The following is a 25,473-nucleotide window of genomic DNA, read 5'->3' as shown; positions in this document are numbered from 1 at the left end:
AGGTATCTGTACCCGCCCGCTCCCTCCTCAGAGCAGGTATCTGTACCCGCCCGCTCCCTCCTCAGAGCAGATATCTGTACCCACCCGCTCCCTCCTCAGAGCAGGTATCTGCACCTGCCCGCTCCCTCCTCAGAGCAGGTATCTGTACCCGCCCGCTCCCTCCTCAGAGCAGGTATCTGTACCCGCCCGCTCCCTCCTCAGATCAGGTATCTGTACCCGCCCACTCCCTCCTCAGAGAAGGTATCTCTACCCACCGGCTCCCTCCTCAGAGCAGGTATCTGTACCCACCCACTCTCTCCTCACAGCAGGTATCTGCACCCGCCCGCTCTCTCCTCAGAGCAAGTATCTGCACCCACCCGCTCTCTCCTCAGAGCAGGTATCTGTACCCGCCCGCTCTCTCCTCAGAGCAAGTATCTGTACCCACCTGCTCTCTCCAAACAGCAGGTATCTGCACCCGCCTGCTCTCTCCTCAGAGCAGGTATCTGCACCCACCCGCTCTCTCCTCAGAGGAGGTATCTGTACCCGCCCGCATACTCTCTCATTAGAGCAGGTATCTGTACCCGCCCGCCCACTCTCTCCTCAGAGCAGGTATCTGTACCCGCCCACCCACTCTCTCCTCAGAGCAGGTAGGTGTACCCACCTGCTCTCTACTCAGAGCAGGTATCTGTAACTGCCCGCTCCCTCCTCTGAGCAAGTATCTGTACCGGCCTGCTCTCTCCTCAGAACAGGGATCTGCACCCGCCCGCTCTCTCCTCAGAGCCGGTATCTGTACCCGCCTGCTCTCTCCTCAGAGCAAGTATCTGTACCCACCCGCTCTCTCCTCAGAGAAGGTATCTGTCCCCTCCCGCTCTCTCCTCAGAGCAGGTATCTGTACCTGCCGGCTCTCTCCTCAGAGCAGGTATCTGCACCCGCCCGTTCTCTCCCCAGAGCAGGTATCTGTACCCACCCGTTCTCTCCTCAGAGCAGGTATCTGTACCCGCCCCAGCTCTCTCCTCAGAGCAGGTGTCTGTACCTGCCCGCTCCCTCCTCAGAGCAGGTATCTGTACCCGCCCGCTTTCTGCTCATAGCAGGTATCTGCACCCGCCCGTTCTCTCCTCAGAGCAGGTATCTGCACCCGCCCGTTCTCTCCTCAGAGCAGGTATCTGTACCCGCTCGCTCTCTCCTCAGAGCAGATATCTGTACCCGCCTGCTCTCTCCTCAGAGCAGGTATCTGTACCCGGCCACTCCCTCCTCAGAGCAGGTATCTGTACCCGCCCGCTCCCTCCTCAGAGCAGATATCTGTACCCGCCCGCTCTCTGCTCAGAGCAGGTATCTGCACCCGCCCGGTCTCTCCTCAGAGCAGGTATTTGTATCCACCCGCTCCCTCCTCAGAGCAGGTATCCGCACACCCACAGGTCCCTTTCAGAGCAGGTATCTGTACCCGCCTTCTCTCTCCTCAGAGCAGGTAGCTGTACCCGCCTTCTCTCTCCTCAGAGCAGGTAGCTGTACCCACCTGCTCTCTCCTCAGGGCAGGTAGCTGTACCCACCCGCTCTCCCCTCAGAGCAGGTATCTGTACTCACCCGCTCTCTCCTCAGAGCAGGTATCTGTACCCGCCCGCTCCCTCCTTAGGGCTGGTATCTGTACCCGCCTGCTCTCTCCTCAGAGCAGGTATCTGTACCCGCTCGCTCCCTCCTCAGAGCAGGTATCTGTACCCACCCACTCTCTCCTCAGAGCAGGTATCTGCACCTGCCCGCTCTCTCTTCAGAGCAGATATCTGTACCCACCCGCTCCCTCCTCAGAGCAGGTATCTGCACCTGCCCGCTCCCTCCTCAGAGCAGGTATCTGTACTCGCTCGCTCCCTCCTCAGAGCAGGTATCTGTACCCGCCCGCTCCCTCCTCAGATCAGGTATCTGTACCCGCCCACTCCCTCCTCAGAGCAGGTATCTCTACCCACCGGCTCCCTCCTCAGAGCAGGTATCTGTACCCACCCACTCTCTCCTCAGAGCAGGTATCTGTACCCACCTGCTCTCTCCTCACAGCAGGTATCTGCACCCGCCCGCTCTCTCCTCAGAGCAGGTATCTGCACCCACCCGCTCTCTCCTCAGAGCAGGTATCTGTACCCGCCCGCTCTCTCCTCAGAGCAAGTATCTGTACCCACCTGCTCTCTCCTCACAGCAGGTATCTGCACCCGCCTGCTCTCTCCTCAGAGCAGGTATCTGCACCCACCCGCTCTCTCCTCAGAGCAGGTATCTGTACCCGCCCGCTCTCTCCTCAGAGCAGGTATCTGTACCCACCTGCTCTCTCCTCACAGCAGGTATCTGCACCCACCCGCTCTCTCCTCAGAGCAGGTATCTGTACCCGCATGCTCTCTCCTCAGAGCAGGTAGCTGTACCCGCTCGCGCTCTCCTCAGAGTAGGTATCTGTACACGCCAGCTCTCTCCTCAAAGCAGGTTTCTGCACTGGGCCTCTCTCTCCTCAGAGCAGGTATCTGCACCTGCCCACTCCCTCCTCAGAGCAGATATCTGTACCCACCCGCTCCCTCCTCAGAGCAGGTATCTGCACCTGCCCGCTCCCTCCTCAGAGCAGGTATCTGTAATCGCTCGCTCCCTCCTCAGAGCAGGTATCTGTACCCGCCCGCTCCCTCCTCAGATCAGGTATCTGTACCCGCCCGCTCCCTCCTCAGAGCAGGTATCTCTACCCACCGGCTCCCTCCTCAGAGAAGGTATCTGTACCCACCCACTCTCTCCTCAGAGCAGGTATCTGTACCCGCTCGCTCCCTCCTCAGAGCAGGTATCTCTACCCACCGGCTCCCTCCTCAGAGCAGGTATCTGTACCCACCCACTCTCTCCTCAGAGCAGGTATCTGTACCCGCCCGCTCCCTCCTCAGAGCAGGTATCTGTACCCGCCCGCTCTCCCCTCAGAGCATGTATCTGTACTCGCCCGCTCTCTCCTCAGAACAGGTAGCTGTACCCACCTGCTCTCTCCTAAGAGCAGGTAGCTGTACCCGCTCACGCTCTCCTCAGAGCAGGTATCTGTACCCGCCAGCTCTCTCCTCAGAGCAGGTATCTGTACCCGCCAGCTCTCTCCTCAGAGCAGGTATCTGTACCCGCCCGCTCTCTCCTCAGAGCAGGTATCTGTACCTGCCCGCTCCCTCCTCAGAGCAGGTATCTGTACCCGCCCGCTCTCTCCTCAGAGCAGGTATCTGTACCAGCCGCTCTCTCCTCAGAGCAGGTATCTGTACCAGCCCGCTCTCTCCTCAGAGTAGGTATCTGTACCTGCTCGCTCTCTCCTCAGAGCAGGTATCTGTCCCCTCCCGCTCTCTCCTCATAGCAGGTCTCTGTACCTGCCTGCTCTCTCCTCAGAGCAGGTATCTGCACCCGCCCGTTCTCTCCTCAGAGCAGGTATCTGTACCCACCCGTTCTCTCCTCAGAGCAGGTATCTGTACCCGCCCGCTCTCCTCAGAGCAGGTGTCTGTACCTGCCCGCTCTTTCCTCTGAGCAGGTATCTGTACCCGCCTGCTCTCTCCTCAGAGCAGGTATCTGTACCCACCCACTCTCTCCTCAGAGCAGGTATCTGTACCCGCCCGCTTTCTGCTCATAGCAGGTATCTGTACCCGCCTGCTCCCTCCTCAGAGCAGGTATCTGTACCCGCCTGCTCCCTCCTCAGAGCAGGTATCTATACCCGCACACTCTCTCCTCAGAGCAGGTACCTGTACCCACGCGCTCCCTCCTCAGAGTAGGTATCTGTACCCGACCGCTCTCTCCTCAGAGCAGGTATCTGTACCCACCCGCTCCCTCCTCAGAGCAGGTATCTGTACCCGCCCGCTTTCAGCTCATAGCAGGTATCTGCACCCGCCTGTTCTCTCCTCAGAGCAGGTATCTGTACCCGCTCGCTCTCTCCTCAGAGCAGGTATCTGTACCTGCTCGCACTCTCCTCAGAGCAGATATCTGTACCCGCCCACTCCCTCCTCAGAGCAGGTATCTGTACCCGCCCGCTCCCTCCTCAGAGCAGATATCTGTACCCGCCCGCTCTCTGCTCAGAGCAGGTATCTGCACCCGCCCGCTCTCTCCTCAGAGCAGGTATTTGTACTCACCCGCTCCCTCCTCAGAGCAGGTATCCGCACACCCACAGGTCCATTTCAGAGCAGGTATCTGTACCCGCCTTCTCTCTCCTCAGAGCAGGTAGCTGTACCCACCTGCTCTCTCCTCAGGGCAGGTAGCTGTACCCACCCGGTCTATCCTCAGAGCAAGTATCTGGACCTGCCCGCTCTCTCCTCAGAGCAGGTAGCTGTACCCACCTGCTCTCTCCTCAGGGCAGGTAGCTGTACCCACCCGGTCTATCCTCAGAGCAAGTATCTGGACCTGCCCGCTCTCTCCTCAGAGCAGGTAGCTGTACCCACCTGCTCTCTCCTCAGGGCAGGTATCTGTACCCACCCGCTCTCTCCTCAGAGCAAGTATCTGGACCTGCCCACTCTCTCCTCAGAGCAGGTATCTGCACCCGCCCGCTCTCTCCTCAGAGCAGGTAGCTGTACCCACCCGCTCTCCCCTCAGAGCAGGTATCTGTACCCACCCGCTCTCTCCTCAGAGCAGGTATCTGTACCCGCCTGCTCCCTCCCTAGGGCTGGTATCTGTACCCACCTGCTCTCTCCTCAGAGCAGGTATCTGTACCCGCTCGCTCCCTCCTCAGAGCAGGTATATGTACCCACCCACTCTCTCCTCAGAGCAGGTATCTGCACCTGCCCACTCCCTCCTCAGAGCAGATATCTGTACCCACCCGCTCCCTCCTCAGAGCAGGTATCTGCACCTGCCCGCTCGCTCCTCAGAGCAGGTATCTGTACTCGCTCGCTCCCTCCTCAGAGCAGGTATCTGCACCCGCCCACTCTCTCCTCAGAGCAGGTATCTGCACCCGCCCGCTCTCTCCTCAGAGCAGGTAGCTGTACCCACCCGCTCTCCCCTCAGAGCAGGTATCTGTACCCACCCGCTCTCTCCTCAGAGCAGGTATCTGTACCCGCCTGCTCCCTCCCTAGGGCTGGAATCTGTACCCGCCTGCTCTCTCCTCAGAGCAGGTATCTGTACCCGCTCGCTCCCTCCTCAGAGCAGGTATATGTACCCACCCACTCTCTCCTCAGAGCAGGTATATGCACCTGCCCACTCCCTCCTCAGAGCAGATATCTGTACCCACCCGCTCCCTCCTCAGAGCAGGTATCTGCACCTGCCCGCTCGCTCCTCAGAGCAGGTATCTGTACTCGCTCGCTCCCTCCTCAGAGCAGGTATCTGTACCCGCCCGCTCCCTCCTCAGAGCAGGTATCTGTACCCGCCGGCTCCCTCCTCAGAGCAGGTATCTGTACCCACCCACTCCCTCCTCAGAGCAGGTATCTGTACCCGCCCGCTCCCTCCTCAGAGCAGGTATCTGTACCCGCCCGCTCTCCCCTCAGAGCATGTATCTGTACTCGCCCGCTCCCTCCTCAGAGCAGGTATCTGTACCCGGCTGCTCTCTCCTCAGAACAGGTAGCTGTACCCACCTGCTCTCTCCTCAGAGCAGGTAGCTGTACCCGCTCGCGCTCTCCTCAGAGCAGGTATCTGTACCCGCCAGCTCTCTCCTCAGAGCAGGTATCTGTACCCGCCAGCTCTCTCCTCAGAGCAGGTATCTGTACCCGCCAGCTCTCTCCTCAGAGCAGGTATCTGTACCCGCCCGCTCTCTCCTCAGAGCAGGTATCTGTACCCGCCCGCTCTCTCCTCAGAGCAGGTATCTGTACCCGCCCGCTCTCTCCTCAGAGCAGGTATCTGTACCCGCCCGCTCTCTCCTCAGATCAGGTATCTGTACCCGCCCGCTCTCTCCTCAGAGCAGGTATCTGTACCCGACTGCTCTCTCCTCACAGCAGGTATCTGCACCCGCCCGCTCTCTCCTCAGAGCAGGTATTTGCACCCACCCGTTCTCTCCTCAGAGGAGGTATCTGTTCCTGCATGCTCTCTCCTCAGAGCAGATAGCTGTACCCGCTCGCGCTCTCCTCAGAGTAGGTATCTGTACACGCCAGCTCTCTCCTCAGAGCAGGTTTCTGCACTGGGCCTCTCTCTCCTCAGAGCAGGTATCTGCGCCTGCCCGCTCCCTCCTCAGACCAGGTATCTGTACTCGCTCGCTCCCTCCTCAGAGCAGGTATCTGTACCCGCCCGCTCCCTCCTCAGAGCAGGTATCTCTACATACCGGCTCCCTCCTCAGAGCAGGTATCTGTACCCACCCACTCTCTCCTCAGAGCAGGTATCTGTACCCGCCCGCTCCCTCCTCACAGCATGTATCTCTACATACCGGCTCCCTCCTCAGAGCAGGTATCTGTATCCACCCACTCTCTCCTCAGAGCAGGTATCTGTACCCGCCCGCTCCCTCCTCAGGCCCGCTCCCTCCTCAGAGCAGGTATCTGTACCCGCCCGCTCCCTCCTCAGAGCAGGTATCTCTACATACCGGCTCCCTCCTCAGAGCAGGTATCTGTACCCACCCACTCTCTCCTCAGAGCAGGTATCTGTACCCGCCCGCTCTCTCCTCAGAACAGGTAGCTGTACCCACCTGCTCTCTCCTCAGAGCAGGTAGCTGTACCCGCTCGCGCTCTCCTCAGAGCAGGTATCTGTACCCGCCAGCTCTCTCCTCAGAGCAGGTATCTGTACCTGCCCGCTCTCTCCTCAGAGCAGGTATCTGTACCTGCCCGCTCCCTCCTCAGAGCAGGTATCTGTACCCGCCCGCTCTCTCCTCAGAGCAGGTATCTGTACCAGCCGCTCTCTCCTCAGAGCAGGTATCTGTACCAGCCGCTCTCTCCTCAGAGCAGGTATCTGTACCAGCCGCTCTCTCCTCAGAGCAGGTATCTGTACCAGCCCGCTCTCTCCTCAGAGTAGGTATCTGTACCCAACCGCTCTCTCCTCAGAGCAGGTATCTGTACCCACCCGCTCCCTCCTCAGAGCAGGTATCTGTACCCGCCCGCTTTCTGCTCATAGCAGGTATCTGCACCCGCCCGTTCTCTCCTCAGAGCAGGTATCTGTACCCGCTCGCTCTCTCCTCAGAGCAGGTATCTGTACCTGCTCGCTCTCTCCTCAGAGCAGATATCTGTACCCGCCCGCTCTCTCCTCAGAGCAGGTATCTGTACCCGCCCACTCTCTCCTCAGAGCAGGTATCTGTACCCGCCCACTCCCTCCTCAGAGCAGATATCTGTACCCGCCCGCTCTCTGCTCAGAGCAGATATCTGCACCCGCCCGCTCTTTCCTCAGAGCAGGTAATAATAATAATTAATAATAATAATTAGGCTTTTATATAGCGCTACAAACCCTCAGGTATCCGAGCGCTGCTTATTATTACCCACGGTGTGTGGTGCTCATTTATCGACCTCGGAAGGATGAAAGGCTGAGTTTGGCCCCGCCGGGATTTGAACCTGCGTTAACAGGCTCTGCACGGGTGTCAAAGCGAGCGCTCTACTCGCTGTGCCACTTGACCGGCTGGTATTTGTACCCACCCGCTCCCTCCTCAGAGCAGGTATCCGCACACCCACAGGTCCCTTTCAGAGCAGGTATCTGTACCCGCCTTCTCTCTCCTCAGAGCAGGTAGCTGTACCCACCCGCTCTATCCTCAGAGCAAGTATCTGGACCTGCCCGCTCTCTCCTCAGAGCAGGTAGCTGTACCCACCTGCTCTCTCCTCAGGGCAGGTAGCTGTACCCACCCGCTCTCCCCTCAGAGCAGGTATCTGTACCCGCCTGCTCCCTCCTTAGGGCTGGTATCTGTACCCGCCTGCTCTCTCCTCAGAGCAGGTATCTGTACCCACCCGCTCTCTCCTCAGAGCAGGTATCTGAACCCGCTCTCTCCTCAGAGCGGGTATCTGTACCCACCTGTTCTCTCCTCAGAGCAGGTAGCTGCACCTGGCCGCTCTCTCCTGAGAGCAGGTATATGCACCCGCCGGCTCTCTCCTGAGAGCAGATATCTGTACCTGCCCGCACTCTCCTCAGAGCAGGTATCTGTACCCACCCGCTCTCTCCTCAGAGCAGGTATCTGTACCCGCCTGCTCCCTCCTTAGGGCTGGTATCTGTACCCGCCTGCTCTCTCCTCAGAGCAGGTATCTGTACCCACCCGCTCTCTCCTCAGAGCAGGTATCTGAACCCGCTCTCTCGCCTGTTCTCTCCTCAGAGCAGGTAGCTGCACCTGGCCGCTCTCTCCTGAGAGCAGATATCTGTACCTGCCTGCTCTCTCCTCAGAGCAGGTATCTGTACCCGCATGCTCTCTCCTCAGAGCAGGTATCTGTACCCGCTCGCGCTCTCCTCAGAGTAGGTATCTGTACCCGCCTGCTCTCTCCTCAGAGCAGGTATCTGCACCCGCCTGCTCTCTCCTCAGAGCAGGTAGCTGCACCTGGCCGCTCTCTCCTGAGAGCAGGTATATGCACCCGCCGGCTCTCTCCTGAGAGCAGATATCTGTACCTGCCTGCTCTCTCCTCAGAGTAGGTATCTGTACCCGCCTGCTCTCTCCTCAGAGCAGGTATCTGTACCCGGCTGCTTCCTTCTCAAGCAGGTACCTGTACCCGGCCGCTCTCTCCTCAGAGCAGGTAGCTGTACCTGCCTGCTCTCTCCTCAGAGTAGGTATCTGTACCCGCCTGCTCTCTCCTCAGAGCAGGTATCTGTACCCGGCTGCTTCCTTCTCAAGCAGGTACCTGTACCCGGCCGCTCTCTCCTCAGAGCAGGTATCTGTACCCGCATGCTCTCTCCTCAGAGCAGGTATCTGTACCCGCTCGCGCTCTCCTCAGAGTAGGTATCTGTACCCGCCTGCTCTCTCTTCAGAGCAGGTAGCTGTACCTGCCCGCTCTCTCCTCAGAGCAGGTATCTGTACCCGCCTGCTCTCTCCTCACATCAGGTATCTGCACCCGGCCGCTCTCTCCTCAGAGCAGGTATCTGTACCCGCATGCTCTCTCCTCAGAGCAGGTATCTGCACCCACCCGCTCTCTCCTCAGAGCAGCTATCTGCACCCGCCTGCTCTCTCCTCACATCAGGTATCTGCACCCGCCCGCTCTCTCCTCAGAGCAGGTATCTGCACCCACCCGCTCTCTCCTCAGAGCAGGTATCTGTACCCGCATGCTCTCTCCTCAGAGCAGGTATCTGTACCCGCTCGCGCTCTCCTCAGAGTAGGTATCTGTACACGCCCGCTCTCTCCTCAGAGCAGGTATCTGTACCCACCCGCTCTCTCCTCAGAGCAGGTATCTGAACCCGCTCTCTCCTCAGAGCGGGTATCTGTACCCGCCTGTTCTCTCCTCAGAGCAGGTAGCTGCACCTGGCCGCTCTCTCCTGAGAGCAGATATCTGTACCTGCCTGCTCTCTCCTCAGAGCAGGTATCTGTACCCGCATGCTCTCTCCTCAGAGCAGGTATCTGTACCTGCTCGCGCTCTCCTCAGAGTAGGTATCTGTACCCGCCTGCTCTCTCCTCAGAGCAGGTATCTGCACCCGCCTGCTCTCTCCTCAGAGCAGGTAGCTGCACCTGGCCGCTCTCTCCTGAGAGCAGGTATATGCACCCGCCGGCTCTCTCCTGAGAGCAGATATCTGTACCTGCCTGCTCTCTCCTCAGAGTAGGTATCTGTACCCGCCTGCTCTCTCCTCAGAGCAGGTATCTGTACCCGGCTGCTTCCTTCCCAAGCAGGTACCTGTACCCGGCCGCTCTCTCCTCAGAGCAGGTAGCTGTACCTGCCTGCTCTCTCCTCAGAGTAGGTATCTGTACCCGCCTGCTCTCTCCTCAGAGCAGGTATCTGTACCCGGCTGCTTCCTTCTCAAGCAGGTACCTGTACCCGGCCGCTCTCTCCTCAGAGCAGGTATCTGTACCCGCATGCTCTCTCCTCAGAGCAGGTATCTGTACCCGCTCGCGCTCTCCTCAGAGTAGGTATCTGTACCCGCCTGCTCTCTCCTCAGAGCAGGTAGCTGTACCTGCCCGCTCTCTCCTCAGAGCAGGTATCTGTACCCGCCTGCTCTCTCCTCACATCAGGTATCTGCACCCGGCCGCTCTCTCCTCAGAGCAGGTATCTGTACCCGCATGCTCTCTCCTCAGAGCAGGTTTCTGCACCCACCCGCTCTCTCCTCAGAGCAGCTATCTGCACCCACCTGCTCTCTCCTCACATCAGGTATCTGCACCCGCCCGCTCTCTCCTCAGAGCAGGTATCTGCACCCACCCGCTCTCTCCTCAGAGCAGGTATCTGTACCCGCATGCTCTCTCCTCAGAGCAGGTATCTGTACCCGCTCGCGCTCTCCTCAGAGTAGGTATCTGTACACGCCCGCTCTCTCCTCAGAGCAGGTAGCTGTACCTGCCCGCTCTCTCCTCAGAGCAGCTATCTGCACCTGCCTGCTCTCTCCTCACAGCAGGTATCTGCACCCGCCCGCTCTCTCCTCAGAGCACGCAGCCATTCTCCCTAGTGGATGAGGGTCCAGTGAGGATTCCTTCAGCTTTACTCTGTTTCCTGTCATCATTAGCCCACTTTCTTACACTCGATCATACATTCTGTGTCGCTCACATACATCTGCCCTTCTCATGCCATGCAGTAGTATTAGATGGCATCAAGCTCCCTTCGTACCCTCCAATCTCCACTAACCTCATACCAAGGAAATCCCTGTGAGCCTTTGAGGGCACCACCACCTAGCCCGCATATCACACAGTGCTCACTCAAGACTTCAGCAAATGTCTTATCAAGGGAAGTTGTCATAGAAAGAACATTTAAATCACACTATTGACAGAAACTGATTATAGTGAATAGAGTGATGGCAACCCTCATCAGAGCTTTATTCTCAGTTGCGTGCTGGTTTGTGCTGTGTTGTGTGTCGTGCTTTCAGATTTGCTTACAAATTATTTCCCCCTTCTTTTTCAGACTTGGGTCACACGGGCAAACGCTCTTCAGCACAGATTAAAGGTATGTTATGTAAGTGATCCTGTATGGGAACCTGTAATAAGAACATGCCTTCTCTTATAGTCACTAGTTACAAAGGAGCAGTGGCGTCAACCTGCGCGCTATGAGTGCAGAGTGTAAAAGGCACCACCCTGGGGACCCAGCAGCTACTTCAATACTTAATGAAAGTATAATCTCGCTTTTATCTACTTCTTATAAAGCGACATTCCCCTGACAGTTCATGGCCATTAACTGAGGCATGTACAGGACTGATTATTTAGTGCACAGAGAAGCCTATTGTAGGAACTATGTCGCTTAGCTGTGGGATCTAAGTAGATGGTTTAGCCACTACTCCTCCTTGTACTCCTGCAGAGCAGAAGTCATTTTGCAACACTTTTATTGGGTTTTCATAACAGTTCACAGTCATTAAGTCAGGTACAGGACTGATCATTTAGTGCACAGAGAAGTCTATTGCAGGAGCTATGTCGCTTAGCTGTGGGATCTAAGTAGATGGTTTAGCCACTACTCATCCTTGTACTCATGCAGAGCAGAAGTCATTTTGTCACACTTTTCCTGGGTTTCCCTGACAGTTCATGGCCATTAGCTGAGTCATGTTCATGACTGATCATTTAGTGCACAGAGAAGTCTATTGCAGGAGCTATGTCGCTTAGCTGTGGGATCTAAGTAGATGGTTTAGCCACTACTCATCCTTGTACTCATGCAGAGCAGAAGTCATTAATAGTTATAGGGGCCCCTTTCTACATCAAGTACATTTTGACAGGTGGGAACGCCCTCTGATTCTGGACTTAGTCCCGCCTTACTTTTGATATGGTTTAATATAAGCTTGATATAAATGTAACACAAAATTGATATCAAAGATGATATCTATTTTATGTCAAATGTATATTTCTTGATGTAAAGTGTTTTTTTAGTATGATATGAAAAAGTATATAAAGTAATATAAACTTTATTATTTTTTTAATTGTATTTATGTGTTATAGTTCACAAAGAACTTTATATTAAAATGATATCATTTAAATATAAAATGGCTATAAAAATGTGGATGTGAGCATGCGTGTGCACCGCTGCCTGGTTAAGATAGCACAGTAAGTAGAGCGCTTGCTTTGACATCTGTGCAGAGCCTGCTGACGCAGGTTTCGGATCCTGGCAGGGCGAAACTCAGCCTTACATCCTTCCGAGGTCTATAAATGAGCACCACACACCATGGGTAATAATAAGCAGCGCACAGATGCCTGAGGATTCGTAGCGCTATATGAATGCACATTATTATTATTATTATTAGGGTGGAAATTAGTTGTGAAGAGTGAGACTGTGAATGTTGGGGTTTGTTGTGGTGGTGCGGTGATGACGCAGGAGTGGGTTTTTTAAATATAGAGCTGCCGTTATCATTTTATATAGATTGAATATAAATGCAGGCAAGCTAGCTGAAGTCACGATTGTAGAATATTTTTAATGTAGATTTAATATATATTTGGCAGAATAGCTTACGTCATTATTTTATATAGATTTAAGAAAAATTCATATTTAATCTATGTTAAAACTGTTATAAAATCGGGACTTCAGCTAGTGTGCCTGGATTTATATAAAATCATGACGTCAGCTACTGTGCCTAGAATTATGTTAAAACTATATAAAATCATGATGTCAGCTATTCTGCCAGCGCAGAGTTCGAGCTGAGTTCCAGTCAGCACCAGTCTGCAGCGGAGTGAGAGGGCGAGCTCAGGATGGTGGCAGTGCCAGGTCCGCTACTGCGGGAAAAAACCTTATTAAACCGTCACCGGAATAAATCTCAACAGCTCCAAGAAAAACGTAAACATGTAAGCAGTCCTAAATGTATGCTAGCAGGCTATGACTGGGCATTGAAATCGCCAAACTCAAGAGTTTGCATTAGATATAGCGCTTAGGCTGAGAGAAACATTAGGCCTGGAATAACACACACAGTGTCATATTCCATTTAGAATGACACACATTGTTATGCTTTGTAGAGACACATTTAGAGATATGATAGACACACATGTATGTATGTATGATTGAGTATGCATTTAGAATGAGTTTATATTATGTAGTTAGTGCTTGCATTGCGAGAGAAATGTTAAACGCAAGGAAGCATTTAACACGAGGCCTATGATCCATTTTCTGATGGAGAGACAGAAGTTGCCTGCGCCACTGGCTCAGTGCGGAGAATTGTTATGAGTTAAAAGGGTACACTATTCGTAAACATTGGCAGACATCATGAACCCTTGTCCGAGAAGGGAGCCTTATCAGCCTGGCCGGTGTGCTTCGCGGAAAGACTGCAAGGGTTGGGGCCATGAAGGGCATGACATGGAGAGATGGAAAGGTGCTTTTGCACATGGAGAGACGGGGCCTAAGATACCAGTCCAAATGTCACGCTGATAGTACACGACAGGACATGCCGTGCAAGAAACACACGCACACAGACAGGCAGGCATTTTGCTATATGCCGAAAGAGACATTCTTCGAATGCAAGTGATTATAGCTTATATATGTGTGCGTCATCATGGAAGACTATAACCAAGAGGTTATAGGTTATCTCTGCACTAGAGAACGAGAGAGCCAGAGAGTTGCAGAGTTGTTGGTTGCTGGAGACTGCACAAGAGGGAGTTGCTGAGGTGTTGCCAGAGAGTTGGAGAGAGCTACAGAGGGGTTGCTGAGGTTGCTGGCTGTTGGCTGGAGATGGTGCAGTGCTAGATGCAATGGGAAAGGTGTCTTGGTGCAGCAGCCTGATGATGCTCTGATGGGATCGAGAGACCAGATCTTGAGAGGACACTGACTGACCTGGTGTCACGTCTCCCACTAGGCAACCCACTAGGCAACCCACTAGGCAACCCAATAGACAACCCACTAGGCAACCCACTAGGCAACCCACTAGGCAACCCACTAGGCAACCCACTAGACAACCCATGATCAGTCCACATTTACCTGGCACATTTCTTACTGCACATCGGAGCAAACGACCTTCTGTTCAACACTGGAGAAGGATGACTGGTTTTCCAGGTGTTTTCCGACCTTCATTGTCCTGGCAACTCCCGTGGAAAATCTCGTATACCTTACGGCACCGCCTAGGAACACGGCGATTCACGGGTCAAGTGAGATGAACTGCTGTCAATCACATTTATCTTTTGCCATCACGTGATTTTCCACGCTGCCGCGTTTTGCATCATGTGACCACAACTAAACATTCAAAAGCGCCGGAAACCATGTTGGCAGCGCTTCTCAGCTGCTTCTCGTAAGGACTGTTTGGCGTTATTGTTTTCATCAAGGATTCATTGGCTCTACGACCACGGACTGTTTTTTGGATACTCTACTTCTTCCTGGCTTCATCTGTTACCTTTGCCCTGGAACTTTTCTTGCTTGGTTCTAAATGTTATTCGACCCTACACCTTCTTCACGGATTGCTCAAACGAACTCTCCCTTGCTTGGATCTTGTGCTTTGAACTGGTTTCGACCCCATTACGTGTTTTTGAACTCCTCTGTTGAACTCTTGTTGTCAACCTACCCAGGTGTGTAATTGCCAGCCTAGCCTCTCTGAAACCGGACCCACTGTCTCTGCGGATTGCCCCTATTGCATGACAACCTGGCTAACAGTACACCTAGGTAAGCCTTGCTTCAATCTAATCCTTATTACTGTGTTCATATTGCATTAGTGTGATAACCGTCTATTGCCTTACAGCGGTCAAAGGGGTTCTTCCGGCGTTTCCTGTTTCCATTCGAAGGCTCACTACACCTGTGGCCTCAAAGATTGCACATACAGTTTTGGTCATTCTGTCTGTGTGGTACTTGGGGACGGAGGTTTTCAATAATCGGCACGACCATCAAGATCAGAACAGACTGAGAAGCCTTTTTTGGTCGTCCTGATTATGGATCCCTCCACTGGGGACCCCGTGGCCGCTTTAATGCAGGCAGTTGCTGCCCTTAGGACCGATATGGTCACCGCAACAACGGCAATCCACCACCGCTACCTTGCAAAGCACACGCCATCCTCTACCGGCTGATGCCGAAATTGAAGACGCTCCTCAAGCCCAGCCTCCACCCGCTCCGCCCACAACTCCCACTCCTGTATTACTTCCTACTTCCTTTCCCCTTGCTGCCCCAGAACGATTCCAAGGTGATCCAAGGAAATACCGCACATTCTTGAACCAGTGTAAACTACATTTTTTATGCCGACCCCAAGTTTTTCCAGATTCCGTCACCAAGGCGGCCTTCCTTCTTTCTCATTTATCTGGCGTGGCAGCTACCTGGGCGAACCCGTTACTGGAAAATAACCATCCAGCATTATATGATTTCGATCTTCTAGTAACTGAAATGGCTAAGGTATTCGATACCAGATATAAAGCACAATCCCGAGATTTGGAACTACTAGAGCTCTCACAAGGCAGACAAACACTTATTGAATATATAACACGTTTTAACCAACTTGCTGCAGAGACCTCATGGCCGGAGGAAAAGAAAGCCATCGTGTACTTCAAAGGGCTATGTAATACTATGAAAGACGCCCTCTCAGTGATCCCGGCCCTTCCCTCTGTTTTTTCCGAGTTGGTAGACCTAACCCTGCAAGTTGATGCACGTCGGTCTGAGCGTAAGGCAGAGGTTGGTTTTTCAAGTCAAACACCCTCGACTTTGTCGGCTCCTGAACCCATGCAAGTCGGTGGGATTAGGAGTCCCATTACACAGGCTGAACGGGAACGCAGAAGAACGGATAATTCTTGTTTTTACTGTGGCATCAATGGACATTATGTAAAAGAATGTCCACGACGCCCAAGAAATAAGAATCAGGGTTTTCAGAAGGCTCGCCCCTAAGAGCGGGGGTACGGGCGAGCACCTCCATGTCCCCCACTGAACCCGTTTTCGGTCCCATCAGACCTATCGTGGTACAAGCTTCATTGAAACCTACTAGGGAGCTTACACATCAGGTACATATAGTGATCGATTCTGGGGCCACTGGCTGTTTTATCGATATAGCATTGGCCCACAAACTCAATTTACCCTTGATCAAGAAGGAACACCCAGAACCAGTGCAAGCAGTTGATGGTACCTCCCTTGCTTCCGGTCCTATCATGCATCAAACGGCTCCTATGGAACTGATAATCCAAGACACCCATAAGGAAACTATGTCATTCGATCTTATCACCACCCCGCAATTCGGTGTCATTCTGGGCATTCCCTGGTTGAGACAACACAACCCACAAATCAATTGGGGTACGGGTCAAGTCACCTTTGAATCTGATATTTGTCAAAACTTCTGCCTGATAGAGTCTCAGATGCTATCCTCCCCTGCCAGTATTCTTGGGGCAATGGCCTCTTCCCGTCTAGAGGAGACAATGCAAAGTGTACCCTCGACACATACTGTAGGGGCTGTATTGGCTGGTATCCCCACGGTTTATCATGAATTCTTGACTGTGTTTGACAAGGCCACGGCAGAAGGGTTACCGCCACACAGACCCTATGATTGTCCCATTGATCTAGTCCCTAATGCAGTGATTCCAAGGGGCAGGATATATTCTCTATCTCAGTCAGAGGAACAGGCCCTAAAGGAATACATCCAACAAGCCTTATGATTAGGCCACATACGACCCTCCTGCTCTCCGGCTGCTAGTCCCATCTTTTTCGTACCAAAAAAAGAAGGGGACTTACGTCCTTGTGTGGACTACAGAAAACTGAACGCTATTACCATAAAGAACAGGTACCCCATTCCATTGATCTCCCCACTACTAGATAAACTGACACGTGCAACCATCTTTACTAAGCTGGACCTCCGAGGTGCTTACAACCTCGTTCGTATGCGTCTGGGAGACGAGTGGAAAACAGCATTCTGCTCCAAACAGGGCTTGTTTGAATACACTGTGATGCCTTTCGGTTTATGTAATGTCCCAGCTACGTTTCAACGATTTGTCAATGAGGTGTTTAGTGATATTCTTGACATATACGTAGTGGCTTACTTGGACGACATTCTGGTGTTTTCTTCATCCTTGGAGGAACATATCGTCCATGTTAAAGAAGTATTAACACGCCTAAAAAATCATGCCTTATTCGCCAAACCCGAGAAATGTGAATTCCACACTAAGGAGGTGGATTTTTTGGGTTTTCACATAACTCCTGGTGGCCTATCCATGAACAACACGAAAGTCCGCGCTATCATAGACTGGCCTGCCCCTAACAACCTGAAACAGTTACAATCTTTTCTTGGTTTTGCCAATTTTTATCGCGTTTTATCGTTGGGTTTTCCTCCATTGTATCACCGCTAACCGCCTTAACCAGCCCTCTTGCTCAGTTCTGTTGGACACCGGAGCATCAAAAGGCCTTTGAGGCCCTAAAGTCCAGGTTCACTTCCGCCCCAGTGCTTCAACACCCGGATCCGGAGCTTCCATTTGTCCTGGAGGCCGACGCTTCCTCCTTTGCATTAGGTGCAGTGCTCTCTCAACCTTGTTCAGCCACGGGGCAGCTGCATCCCATAGCCTATCACTCAAGGAAGTTTACGTCCTCCGAATATCACTACACGGTTACTGAAAAAGAATTGTTGGCCATTAAGGACGCTTTGCAAACATGGCGTCATCACCTTATAGGGGCAAAACATCAGACCATAGTGTACACTGATCACAAAAACCTTCAAGACCTGGCTTCCCTTAAATGTGTAAACAGCAGACAGGTACGCTGGCATCTCTTCTTCGCTGCATATGATTTTGTAGTGAAAAATAGGCCGGGGACTACCCATGGCAAGGCGGATGCTCTTTCTCGTTCTCCTAGGGGGGGAATCCTTGTCTTTGTATCCTGAAACACTATTAGGGAAGGGTCATGTAGTCTGTTTATGCACACCATCCCTACCCATGCTATCCACCATTAGGCAATGGGTTTTACGACATTCAAATGAGTTGACAGATTGGGATTTGGTACTTCAGGAAGGGTTACCATTTATTCACGGGAAACTCTTTCTCCCCACAAGTGATGTACGCAATCAGGCACTTGCTTGGTCCCACGATGCCGCCATCAATGGTCACCCTGGACAGTTACGTACCCTGGAACTACTAAAGCGCTGGTGCTAGTGGCCATCGATGCGGCGCGATGTGGAGGCTTATGTGAACTCCTGCTCCATATGTGCTCAGTGCAAAACACGCCGTGGTCGACCGCTAGGTTTGCTCCAACCTTTGCCTCTACCCCCCAGACCCTGGCACACTGTTTCTATGGATCTAGTCACAGACCTACCTCGCAGACAGGGCTATGATACAATCTGGGTGGTTGTTGACTCAAACACCAAAATGGCCCGTTTTATTCCTTGTACAGGGATACCCTCTGCCCCTACATTGGTCCGATTATTCTTCAAATCAGTGTTTTGTCTTTTTGGTTTACCACAGGTCCTGGTTTCGGATCGTGGCTCACAGTTCACCTCACGTTTCTGGCAAGCCCTCACTAAGCTTCTTGGTATTGACGCTCGCTACTCCTCCGCTTACCACCCGGAGAGCGATGGGCAGACGGAGAGAGTGAACCAGACCTTAGAACAATACTTATGCTGCCTGACTCTTCAGTTCCAAGATACTTGGTTGAATCTTCTCCACCTCGCTGAGTTCGCCTACAATAACTCTCAGCATTCCTCCACAGGCTTTTCTCCTTTCTATGCTTTATACGGCCAACATCCCCGAACCCTTCCTTTTCCTGATTTCGACTCCTCTACTGCCCCTGCAGCTACGGCCTGCGCCCGTGATCTGTTTTCGGTTCATAACCAGACCCTTCTCCATTTACGTGAGGCCCAAGTGTCTATGGAGGACAAGGCAGACCGGAAACGGGCGGCAGCCCCTGATTACCGTGTGGGTGACCGTGTCTGGTTGTCGACCCGCCACCTGCACATCCCTGGTTGCCGAAAGTTGTTGCCTTGATTTGTTGGTCCGTACAAGATTCTCAAGGTCCTAAATCCTGTGGCCCTACGTCTTTTGATTCCATCAACATGGCGTATACACCCAGTTTTCCATGTCTCCGTGCTCAAGCCTTGCATTCCTCCCACACGTATCATCTCTCCTCCTGCCCCTGTTTCGGTCTCCTCTCCAGATGTCTTTGAGGTGAGTGCCATTTTGGGCTCTCGTCTTAGACAGGGTCGACTGCAATACCTTGTGGATTGGTTGGGTTTTGGTCCTGAGGAGCGCTCCTGGGTTTTTTTCCCGGGATGTTAACGCCCCTAGACTGGTAGCTCGTTTCCATCGGGATCATCCTTCCTGCCCACGGGGTCGTGGGCCCTTGGGGGAGGGCTCTGTCACGTCTCCCACTAGGCAACCCACTAGGCAACCCACTAGGCAACCCGATAGGCAACCCACTAGGCAACCCACTAGGCAACCCACTAGGCAACCCATGATCAGTCCACATTTACCTGGCACATTTCTTACTGCACATCGGAGCAAACGACCTTCTGTTCAACACTGGAGAAGGATGACTGGTTTTCCAGGTGTTTTCCAACCTTCATTGTCCTGGCAACTCCCGTGGAAAATCTCGTATACCTTACTGCACCGCCTAGGAACACGGCGATTCACGCGTCAAGTGAGATGAACTGCTGTCAATCACGTTTATCTTTTGCCATCACATGATTTTCCACGCTGCCGCATTTTGCATCATGTGACCACAACTAAACATTCAAAAGCGCCGGAAACCATGTTGGCAGCGCTTCTCAGCTGCTTCTCATAAGGACTGTTTGGCGTTATTGTTTTCATCAAGGATTCGTTGGCTCTACGACCACGGACTGTTTTTTGGATACTCTACTTCTTCCTGGCTTCATCTGTTACCTTTGCCCTGGAACTTTTCTTGCTTGGTTCTAAATGTTATTCGACCCTACACCTTCTTCACGGATTGCTCAAACGAACTCTCCCTTGCTTGGATCTTGTGCTTTGAACTGGTTTCGACCCCATTACGTGTTTTTGAACTCCTCTGTTGAACTCTTGTTGTCAACCTACCCAGGTGTGGAATTGCCAGCCTAGCCTCTCTGAAACCCGACCCACTGTCTCTGCGGATGGCCCCTATTGCATGACAACCTGGCTCACAGTACACCTAGGTAAGCCTTGCTTCAATCAAATCCTTATTACTGTGTTCATATTGCATTAGTGTGATAACCGTCTATTGCCTTACAGCGGTCAAAGGGGTTCTTCAGGCGTTTCCTGGTTCCATTTGAAGGCTCACTACACCTGTGGCCTCAAAGATTGCACATACAGTTTTGGTCATTCTGTCTGTGTGGTACTTGGGGACGGAGGTTTTCAATAATCGGCACGACCATCAAGATCATAACACCTGGCACATGCAGAATGGGAAGTAATGTTTGGCCTAGGCTTTAAATTGATTGATAAGAACAGACACACGCACACACAGAGCTTGCAGTTTATCTGCTTGGTGAAACTTTCACTTAATTGGTCTTTAATGAGCAAGAAATCAGCGGTGGCAGTTGTTCCTGCCAGCGGGTGCAAGTCGTGGCTCCGACCAGAGGAAGAGATGGTCTCGAAGAGGAAGAAAGCTGAAGGTCGTTGCACTGCCAGGGAAGAAACCAGTCGCAGAGTTTCCTGGTGAAAAGGTACAACCCTTTTATTTGCGGTTAGTGGTGAAGCGTGGCTATCCGGCTGCCGGGTTGCTTGGCATGGGCGATTGGACCACGAGACGTCCAGGAAGGCGAAAAAAAGGCAAACTGGTTAGTCCCACCAGTTCAAAGGAAAGAAGACTCCCCTGGAAGAAGATCTCCTCTGTCGTCGGGGAAGTGGTGAGGTCGTACAGCAGGGCTCCACCGGTGGTGTCATCGTTGTAGATGGCTCAGCTTATCCCCTCTTCGGATTCTTTAGGTCCTGTGGCGACTTCTAAAGTTCCAGTCCCCAAAGCCTTGCTTTTATGCAGAAAAACCCCCATTCAACAGCCTAGCTGTCACTCAAACATGCTAAGTGGTGAGCTGGGCGGCTCACCACTGGGCCAATCACACAAGAATGCGACTTGAGTTGCCTAGGCAACTCAGTCCAGGGTGCCAAAAGCCCCCTCCCACACATCCTGTAGACCCCGGACAGAGTGGCAACACTTGGAGGGCTTCTGTGCAGAGGCCCGCCAAAAAGTGGAACAAAGGGCTCAACTTGGGTAAGAGTTTCAGAGGCGAACAGAAACGCCATTTTAAAACCGAGTCCTGGCAAAAAGACCCAACCGGGGAATTAATATTAAATAAATAACCCGGCGGTATCTTTAACATTGCACCAAAAAGTGGTGCATTTAAAATAAATGGGAAAATCCCATAACAAATATTCTGGTGGAATATTACCGTGGTATCCACTGCCACCAGCCAGAAACTCGACAAGGGGAGACGGGACAGTACCCCCTTGGGAAGCAGACCCAGGGGCAATCGAATTACCTCTACCAGTACTTCCACAATATGATGGTTTGTACTGGTTCTGTTCACAATTGAGACTAGTAAAGCCAATGGTGACTTTACATGCCCTGGGAGACAGTAGTCAGTCCCAAGGTATGGAGTCTATGTTTGGGGGTCACTATGACACCCCTGTGTTACTGCACTGAGGGTGCTGTGTAACACACATACCAAAAACACATGAAGCCCTATGGAGTAAAAGACCCCATAGCCCATAAACACATACACAGTCAAAGGACATTCTCAAATCATGCCTAAGAGTGGGAGAAAAAGAGTCTCACTCTTAGCAGGAGAAAAAAAAATAAACCCCAAAAATCCAGCAAAGCTGCTGGGGGACTCACTAGGTTTGGGAAATTAGCCTTAACAGAGAATTCTCCCTAACAGCCAACTCGTCAAATCATGGTACATTAAATCAAAGACATGAGGGTCCCAAAGAGAATGAAATGACGACGTCTAAGAAAAAAAGCGCAGAGGTGACGGTTTCTAAAAATGATGTAATTTCCTAACCGACAGCAAGAAATGGATTGCCGGCGACTCCTGTCAGCAAAAACCCAATGAACAAACAAATGACATTGTTTGGGATATTTACAGGGAACGCCAAAACAGTGATGAGTAAAACGACTCAGCTCCTGCAATGCAGATGAAAAGTAAAAAGGAAATCTCAAACAACAAGTTTCAATAAATAGAAGTCAACAGACAAATCCAAACAAGCGACCAAGAATTGAGTCTGAGGTATATTCAACACATTCTATATCGTCCTCTATTGAATTATGCAATCTCTCGAATTATTCAGACGAAATAGACGAGGAGACTGAGTCTCCACATATAACTGTCAGTGTGGGCCAGTGTGGGTCAAGTTCACAATTCAATTTCCTTGTGAACTGAAGGAATATCCCACATTCAATCAAACTCAGCAAGAGAAGCTGGCCAAAATAAGAAAGCCGGAATCATGACACACCGTGAAGAAGTGAAGTTCGACTGTGATATAAAAAAACTTGAGCCAAGAAGTGCAACCATCTCCTCTGAAAGAAAGACAAGCAAAGTCTCAGCGATTCTAAACCCACGTACTACATCGGCTAAATTTCAAAATCAAGCAAAATCACTGGGAACTGAGTCTTCAAATCGAAATAACAACATGTAATCCAATATTCAGAAAGTGCGCATAGAAAACATACTTGTAGATGAGAACGAAGTAAATTTGAACAGAGGGAATATCATGCGCCTGTTACATAGCATTCCTTCGTTGCGTACAATAAATTCAGAGGACATAGGAATCGTAGAGGGTATAACTGAGGATTGCTCTGATAAGGTAATACTACATATTAAGACACATGTAGTGAGAAAAACCGTCCTAGTTGCAAGAGTTTTGTTTTGGATTTGAAATTTCAATGTAAAAGGATGAGGAAAGTCGAAAGGTTGAGCATGAGAACGGGCCAATAAACCAGGAATCTGCAGCAGGCCCGGAACAGCGGAGCTGCCTAATATCGAATACATGGATGTCACTCAATAGCACCCTCCGCGAGGGCATCTAAGAGTGGCTGGTGGTACTGAGATAGACGCAGGGCTTCAAATCTGCCTAATATCGAATACATGGATGTCATTCAATAGCACCCTCCGCTAGGGCATCTAAGAGCGGCTGGTGATACTGAGATAGACGCAGGGCTTCAAATCTGCCTAATTTCGAATACATGGATGTCACTCAATAGCACCCTCCGCTAGGGCATCTAAGAGCGGCTGGTGGTACTGAGATAGACGCAAGGCTTCAAATCTGCCTAAAAGTGAATGCATGGATGTTTCTCAATGATACCCACCAAGAGGACGTCTGGGGGCTGCTAAGGGAACTGCGGTTGGCGAATTAAGAGTTGTGCATAATATAATATATGGGTTAGAATTATAAAAAAAGGTAGCTCCAATTCTGTGAGCCGCTTTAACATCACCCCTGTATTCAGGTAACAGATATAAGGATAATATTGTGGATTATTTTACTAGTAGATGTTTACGATTAAGAGACTAGACTTACTGGTTGTAAAGACTGCAAGGGGGGGGGTCTGTACTTCTGCTCTCTATATGGCAGAGGAGAGGCACAGAGGATCCCAGCCAAGATTCTCTATTATTGGTACGTGGTCGAGCAATCAAGGCCTAGCTTCTCAGGAGGTGATGCAGGCAGGTTCTTAGGTACAGTGTAGTCCCCAACCCCCCACAAAGGAATGTCCACACACTGTATTACTGAAAACACAGTCTTTATATAATTAATATTCAAGGTTATGTACACTATCACAATAACTCACTTTGTACTCAGAAAATCAACAATGGTAAATATATACAGTTCTAAGTGGTACCACAATTATTATCAGATCTCATTAAAGTGCACCAACTATACTCTGGTCAAATGCCACACAGATCAAATTAATAAGGAAACCAACAATAGACATAGGAGGAAAGCAGTTGGTTAGAACAATTAGAATACTGGCCCCTTCCATTAGACACAGGTCTGTGTGGAGATCCTCCCACCTGGGCAACCTGTAAAGTAAAGATATATCACAAGCCCAATCCATATATTGTTCTATGAGTCTTATTTCCTTCTATAATAGTTCTACCACGCCAATGTACCTGGTGGAGCAGAGTTTGTTGTTGGGTCGTCGATGGATCCTTCTTGAGGGGCTCCCTTTAAGGCAGGAGCCACGGATCGTCGATATCCCACGAGGAAAAATGGTTGAACGACGACCGTGAGGTGGCAGCTTCGTTCCTAGCGGTGCTCGGCAACGACAGAGCGTTGGCGTCCTGCAAGGAAGAGGCGTGCGGGGCATCTCGATGACGATAGTTCAGGACCGCAAAGAGATTGTGAAGAACTGTGGGTCAGCAAGGGTGTCGAGTCGTCCGTTGTCTCTACAGTCGTCAGGTGGCGGGAAACCCACCGGGGGATGCTCCACGGTGCGTCAGCGGCCTTGACTTTCTCCGGCGGGACAAAGGGGTCGACGATGCAGGTGAGAGCGTCCTTGGATCAAATGTTACTTAGGCAAAGGGAGCACGGCGGCTCTGGTCGGCGATGGCAGTCATCGACAGTGATCGAAAACAGTGTCCTGGCGCTTCTCCTTGTGATTCCGCAGCGGTCCCCGTCCCTGGTCGGCAGCCTGTCGTAGGTCTGTCTACCAGGGAGTTTTGGCAAAGATTAGCAGTGCACGATGGTCCCTCATAGCTCGGGAAGAGGGCACCTAACCAGGTCCTCTCTGGGTCAGTTCTTGGAGACACAGCAGCTTTCAGATTGGTGAAGTAGAGCAGCAGCAAGACTTCTCTACCAGCAGGGCTTCAAGGTTAAGCTTCACTTTCAACTCCAGTTACTCTTTGTAGTTTGGACATCAGTTTATGAACAATTTCCAGTGGTGAGAGGTCCCCAGATATACTATTCCTTCTCTCGTCCACACTGCTGGTTCACACTCAGCAGCCAATCGTACAGAAGGGCATTCATGCAGTCAGTCAGCCAATCAGGCATACAGTGCATTCAGACCCTACTCCTGCCTCTCAGACCCTCACAACACGGAATGTGTATTGGGACAAGTACCGAGCCATTCAACACTACACAATGCATTCATACCAGTTTCGGGCAGGGCTGTCTCAGTCATTGTGTCAAACACCAGAAACCAGACATCCACAACAAGAAGTGCATATTGGTCACACACTCCATTCACCCAGGTCCCACCCACAGGGTGTACCCACAACATACAGTCACTGGGAAGGCTCCAGCCAGTCTGGCCTGGCCTTCACAACAACACCATATATGGAACTTCCACCCAACAGCCAGTTAGGGGGAAGGGACAGAGTCAGTGGATCCCAGGACTTTGGGAAAACAAGGTAACAGGCAATAGTAAGAAAGAGGCCACAAGGGCCATCTTGTTTCCTATCAGGAATCAGCTGATTCCAATGGCAGGGCATGGGTATCCCAAAATGGAGGATACTCAGAGCACCTGTCAAATTCAGCATGGTGCTGCCACCAGCCTATACCCTGCTCTGTGGGTCACACACAGGTGCCCAAAAACATACACTAGGGGCACAGGGTTGTACCCCCACCCATAGGTGCCATAAAGGTATCCCATGGGCCTGTACACCCAACCAAAAGAGAGAGCTGCACCACCAGGAGTCCCACATGAACTCCTGTGTGGAAAACACAACAGAACACACGATAAAAAGCAGTAAAGGACAAGGATACGG

At 51.8% G+C, this 25,473-nt stretch overlaps 1 protein-coding gene across 4 annotated transcripts in view; it reads left to right on the top strand.

Annotated features, from left to right (window-relative positions):
• The window catches only part of LOC138511134 (NACHT, LRR and PYD domains-containing protein 3-like), a 703,807-nt gene that overhangs the window by 109,149 nt on the left and 569,185 nt on the right, over window positions 1-25,473 (top strand). For all 4 annotated transcript variants that reach the window (XM_069626620.1, XM_069626622.1, XM_069626619.1 and 1 more), the window contains one exon: window positions 10,845-10,886. In XM_069626620.1, coding sequence (XP_069482721.1) covers window positions 10,845-10,886 — 42 coding nt within the window. The remainder of the gene's footprint in view (window positions 1-10,844; window positions 10,887-25,473) is intronic.

The sequence above is a fragment of the Ambystoma mexicanum genome, chromosome 6p (genome assembly GCF_040938575.1).
Source record: "Ambystoma mexicanum isolate Mex_15411 chromosome 6p, UKY_AmexF1_1, whole genome shotgun sequence".
In the NCBI taxonomy this organism is placed as follows: Eukaryota; Metazoa; Chordata; class Amphibia; order Caudata; family Ambystomatidae; genus Ambystoma; species Ambystoma mexicanum.
The sequence above is the reverse complement of the archived record's forward strand: the minus strand, read 5'-3'. Positions and strand labels throughout refer to the sequence as shown.